Source organism: Lipotes vexillifer, unplaced genomic scaffold (assembly GCF_000442215.2).
Source record: "Lipotes vexillifer unplaced genomic scaffold, Lipotes_vexillifer_v1.1 scaffold584, whole genome shotgun sequence".
In the NCBI taxonomy this organism is placed as follows: domain Eukaryota; kingdom Metazoa; phylum Chordata; class Mammalia; order Artiodactyla; family Lipotidae; genus Lipotes; species Lipotes vexillifer.
This window is the reverse complement of record NW_006783036.1, coordinates 1,804,842-1,810,841: the sequence shown is the minus strand read 5'-3', so window position 1 is coordinate 1,810,841 and position 6,000 is coordinate 1,804,842. Positions and strand designations below refer to the sequence as shown.

General features: G+C 48.6%; 1 protein-coding gene across 1 annotated transcript in view; it reads right to left on the bottom strand.

The window, feature by feature from the left end:
- The window catches only part of CDC42BPB (CDC42 binding protein kinase beta), a 108,789-nt gene that overhangs the window by 18,709 nt on the left and 84,080 nt on the right, over positions 1 to 6,000 (bottom strand). The window contains exons 20-22 of the mRNA XM_007455610.1: positions 5,872 to 5,966; positions 3,925 to 4,004; positions 240 to 329 (exon numbers count right to left, since the gene is read on the bottom strand). Coding sequence (XP_007455672.1) covers positions 240 to 329; positions 3,925 to 4,004; positions 5,872 to 5,966 — 265 coding nt within the window. The remainder of the gene's footprint in view (positions 1 to 239; positions 330 to 3,924; positions 4,005 to 5,871; positions 5,967 to 6,000) is intronic.

The following is a 6,000-nucleotide window of genomic DNA, read 5'->3' as shown; positions in this document are numbered from 1 at the left end:
ACATCCAAAAAACAAGGTACATAGCCTCGGGCACTAGGCTTAGGGGAAGAGCCCACTGTACAAAAAAAAAAAAAAAAAAAAAAAAGCAGCCCTCATCTGGCTGATGCACTGACAGTAATTCTCAAACACAAGCCGGGGCTTGGAGTGGCAAGCTGTGAGGCATCAGGGCAGCTTCTGTTCGAGGGCCCGCGAGGCGCGTGGACGTGGGGGCAGGGGTGTCAACAGGGCAATACGCTCACCTCCTGCTGTTCTGTGCTTGCGGCCACAGAGACTGGTGGGGATGCCTCTGGCTTTGGAGCTTGTGTTTCTTGCTCACTAGCTGAGCTCGTCTGTGAAAACAAAGGCAGAGAAATACTGTGGGAATAAAAGAGCTTATTCTGCAGAATTCAGACTCTAACTACATGCTCTTTATTTAAAGAGTTCATTTCCTTGGGGACCTAAGGTCCCAGCACTGGTCCTTAGTCCTGGGACGTCCCGCCACGGACCCCACCTCACTCACAGCTGTCCTACCTTCTCCGAGGCCTCTGCCCCTGGCGTTCTAAGGCTGGGGTGGTGACCGCGTGGGAGGGTGGGCTCTGACAAGTCACAACGATCGCCAAAGGCCTCACCCTCCAACTGCAGCCCGGACCCCCCCATCCTCCGGCCCCAGCCATTTAAGGGCAGGAATGGGAGCTGCCAACCCTCTGAGGTCAGTCAGCAGTGATCTTACTCTGCACCCAGGAGCCCGAAGATCAAGTAGCCACGTGCTCTATAACCCCAACTCAGGGATCGAGAAAAAATACTAACGTCAAAAAAGGTCTATGGGGCGTCCCTGGTGGCGCAGTGGTTGAGAGTCCGCCTGCCCATGCAGGGGACGCGGGTTCGTGCCCCGGTCCGGGAAGATCCCACATGCCGCGGAGCGGCTGGGCCCGTGAGCCATGGCCGCTGAGCCTGTGCGCCCGGAGACTGTGCTCCGCAACGGGAGAGGCCACAACAGTGAGAGACCCGCGTACCCCAAAAAAAAAAAAAAAAAAAAAAAAAAGTCTATGGACCTGTGACCAGAAGTAGGAATTTCCCTGGAAGCTTTATGACACAGGGAAGTCATGTTCTGTTCTGATAACTCAAGATTCCCAATTTACTCCCACAATTTGAAGCTCAAGCTGCATTCTAAAACCACCTAAAGACGACTTCACATTCATGAGTGTTCCTGATTCTAACATTTCCTCATCACCAGCAATTACGATTTACACAGATGCACATATACCGTTTACAAAGCTTCATAAATGGGACACAGAAGTAGCTGGGTAGGTACCTACAAGAGCAGTTTATAGCTTGTGTTCTGAATCGAAATCCCATTGAACCAAATCAGAGAAACACTTCCCAATGGCTGGAATTAATTAGGCTGCTGTCTAAGGAGCCAAATTCAGATGGGAAGGCAGCACATACACAAAAAATACATACACAACTGTGTACTCCAATATTTGAATTTGTACACAAACTCACAAGGGAAAGGCTGGATCAATGAGCTACAAGTATAAGCAAGCTTCTCCCATAAATAAGGTATGTTAAATGAGTTACAGCTCCACCTTTAGATAAATGAAGGGCAAAAGAACATTAAGTAATCTAATTTTAGCCGTGTAGCAGCCCCACTAGCTTCATTTCGTTGGTTAATTAATCAAAAGGATGCAAATGGAGGAGGAGGAAAGGTGCACATCCAGTGCGCTCTGCTGCCGTGAGTGAGGGCGCGGGGAGCCGGCGCGGGCGGCGACCTCCTTCTTCCCAAGAGGCTGGCAGAGAGGAGGAGACAGAGCCCTCGGGTGCGACAGACAGGAGGCACAAAACCATCATTCCCACCCAATAAAAACTTGCGTGAAAATGTACTGATTCACTCATTGTGGCAAACATTTCTAGTATAAACAGCGAAAGCTTAACACGGGGAAAGCAGAAGAGACGCTTCAATCAGACATTCCTCATGTCTGGAAACCCTCCTAGCACACTCAGGACTCTGACCAAGGATTGTTTTCTTTCCATCAGTAAATGTCCTTCCTACTTAAATCACAGGGTAGTGAGGGACTAAAACATGAAAATGGCAGGGGTGCTGCCTGCACAGGATGAGGTTCAGAGGTCAGAACCTCTGCCGCCACGCTGAAACCGCTCCGCTGGCCGCCCACGGAGATGCGAGGTCTGAGCCAGAAACCACCTGCTGCCTCACGGATCGCTACGCTGTCCACTAGTTTTACAGAAAAGCCACTGCTGTCCGCCCCCCTCCCCCCCACCACCCCGTTAACAACCCCAGTCTTTGCTTCTCGGGAGTCTGTATCTGCCCCGACGACCGTGTCTGGCCGTGCAGGGCCAGGAGGAGGCACCAGGCTGAGCAGCGGCAGGTTCTGCACATACTGAGGGGTGTGAACGGTTGCATGTATTTGCCTCTTAAAAACTGAGGACTCCAGGGAAAAGGCAGCATCACAAATTTGATTTAAAAAACCCTCTTGACAGGTGAATGTAAACAGGTGTGTGCCCAGAATGGTGGGGGCAATACAGATCCGCCTGGATTTTCTAACAACTGATCTAGGCAAGGATCACGGTCGTCCGCTAACCCACGGTGACCGCTGATTTCTCCCAGGGCCCTTCCCGGGGTGGGGTCTGGTCTGGCAGACACCACCTCCACCTAAGGGTCAAGAAGCTTAGCATCCCCAGTGCTGAGCAAACTGGCCTCTGCTCACGGGGAGAACACACCATCTCCCGTGCAGAGTTCACATCAAGATGTTCAACCCACATCTAATCGAGAGGAAGAGTGGAGGCCTTCTACAAGACAACTGGTCTGGACACTACAAGAACATCAATGCTATAAAACACAAAGTGGGCGGTGGGGGGTACAGGGGCACGGCTCCAGATTAAAGGAGACCAAAGAGACACGAGCTCTGGCCCCTGAGCTGGAGGGAAGGCAGCTGTGCGCTGCGGCATCAGTGCAAACCATCCCTGCGTGGTGACGGCACTGTGGATACGCAGGGGAACGTCTTCAACTCAGGAAAGAAACGCTGGAGTACTGAGTGTATTAGGGGTCATGATGCCTGCAACCCACACTCAAATAGCTCAGGGGAAAAAGGTCCATGTGCATGTGGAGAGAGAGAGAGAAAGCAAGTGCAGCAACATGCCAGGTGAGAGATACATATGTTCACTGTACTATTCTTTCAACTTTCCTGCAGGTTTAAAATTTTCTAATAAAAAGTTAGAAAACAAAAGCAACAGCAAACACATCAGAAGTCCCATTGATGAGATTTCCTTTCACTAGTTTCCCGTTGCGGCTTGCTTTACAGGGCTGCTGGGAAGGGCCCATCCCTGCAGTTTTGCAGAGACTGTCCTGCCTCCACAGAGTGACGTGAAGAACGCGCAGCGGAAGAGGAGGGAAGCGGGATCCACTCAGACCAGCAGCCACTCCCGAAGCTGGAGGGGCTGCTCTGGGTTCCTCCTGTGTGGGGCGGGTCTCCCTGAGCAGAGGCGATGAACTCCAGCACCAGGACCGCAACAGGGGCCCGGGGCCAGACTATTCTTGCAAGCCACCCACCTCCGCCCCGGCGAGGCTACACCGTACTGAAACGGGAACACGACCGGCTCATTCTTCACCGTGAGACCTTGTGGTTTAGAAACTGCCTGAAATATTCACCACAGAGGCAGAGGCCGGTGTGGACTTTCTCCCGGAAGATGCCAAGCACTCTCTTACCCTCCACCTAACTTGAGGGGCCTCTCTGCGAACGCCTCAAACACCCTAACTGCTTCCAACTGTACACATTTAGCCCCTGGTCAATTGCAGGATCGGCACAGCTGAGCTAAACTGCCCGGGGCCAATGTACTGTGGGTTTGCGGCCCTGCAGGTAGTCAAATCACAGTAAGCGATTTCTAACTTTTCATCAATTCATCTGTCAGTGTAAAAAAATAATTACTTACTCTAAACGTCAGATCGTGTGCAAGAGGTGCAGTGTTGAAGTACTCAAAAATAGAATCCTGAAAGTCTGGAAGTTTGAGTCCTGTAAGAACAAAACGAGACTAGTCAAGGTAAAAAGTTTAAGATGCAAAGACTCAGTGTCATTGAGATATCAATTCTGTCAGTTAAATGATAAATCTGAGAGAGTAACTGAGGAAGACTATCTGGAAATCTCTAAAAATGAGGGGGCGGGTGGGGGGAGGAGACCTACCAGATACTAAAGCAGATTCACTGAAGCGTCTCTAATTGGAAGCGGGGTGGGGGGGGGGCGCTGCCCATGGACAACGAGCAGGGGAGAAAATCCAGGAAGAGCCCCCACCCCCACAGTAATGAAATCTCAGCCATGGTAAGACCCACATCTGAAATCAGTAGCGAGGGGAACTTTTTAATAACTGGTACTGGACAACTAACTAGCCACAGGAAAAAGATAAAACAGGGTCCGCCCCTCAAATTGTACACCATAGTAAATTCCAGATAAGTCAGTAATCTAAATGTTAAAAGTGAGACTATGCAAGCGTCAAAAGAAGACATGGGCGAATTACTTGAGCACCTGGGGACATGGGGGTAGCCCTGTAACTCAAAAAAGGGAAAAAAACTGATAAATTTGACACACAAAAATTAAAAAAACAATACAAACACCTTACACTTGGCAAAACAAAAACAATAGCAGCAAAAAACCATCATAAACAAAGACAAAAGACAAACTAGGAAAAATATTTGCAACTTCTGTCCAACAAAAGGTTCTAGTCCTCAATACATAAAAAGCTTCTAAAAATTAAGAAAAAGCCACAACCTGAATTTTAAAAAATGGGCAGAAAACACAGATACCTAAGTCACCAGAATAAGAAATACAAATAGCCCTCAAACACACGGAAAGATGTGCAATTTTGCTCATAATAAGACAAAATGCAAATGTGGTGCTACTTCTCACCCATTCAGAGTAAGATCACACTTTGTGGGCGGGGCTCTGGGGCAGGAACGCTCGCCTGCACTGTGGTGGAGACACAGATGCACAAGCATTGGAGCAGAATCCAGCACTGTTGAGGCTAAGTGTATGCATGCTTAACCTTTGACTGGCAATCCCACATCTGGAAACCTATCCCCAAAATACACAGACAGAAATAGGAAACACTATATGCACACGTCTACTCACCACAGCACTCTGTGATAGCAAGAGACCAGAAGAGCCCAACACCCAGCAGGGTGCTGTGCTGTGCTGGCCGAAGGGTCTGGGACCAGCTGAGGGCTGTGGCCTCGCCCGAGCACAGAACAGAGCAGGGCAGGCCTTTGTGAAGTCATGGGGGACACAACTGTCTAATTATACAGGTACAGGTATTTGCTTTATATTTTCAAGGTGAAACAAAGGAAGAATAAACCAAAAACTGTGACTACCTTTGGAGAAGGCATCTTTGAACAAACTCTGCTTCAGAATTTGCACTTTGGAATTATGCTAAGTGCTTTTCTTTACGTAACTAAAAACTAAAAACTATTAAACCTAAAAGAAATGAAATGTAAAATAAAACCATTTCATTAAAAAAGGTTTATATTTAAATCATTCAGGGGCTTCCCTGGGTGGTGCAGTGGTTAAGAATCCATCTGCCAATGCAGACATAGGTTCAAGCCCTGGTCCAGGAAGATCCCACATGCCGTGGAGCAACTAAGCCCATGCGCCACAACTACTGAGCCAGCGCTCTAGAGCCCACAAGCCACAACTACTGAAGCCCACGTGCCTAGAACCCGTTGCTCTGCAACAATGAGAAGCCACTGCGATGAGAAGCCCACGCACTGCAATGAAGAGTAGCCCCCACTCTCAGCAACTAGAGAAAAGCCTGCGCACAGCAACAAAGACCCAATGCAGCCAAAAATAAATTAAAAAAAAAAAAAATTCAGACGTGCTGATTCTAATTTACCAGTATCTGCTCTAAACTTTTCTTCCATCTTCTTCTTCAAAATTTCCATTTCTTCTAATAATTCTCTATTCTTGGCCTCGGAATCCTTTAGTTTGCTAAAATAAAAAATAAAAGCTTTAAGTGCCCAGA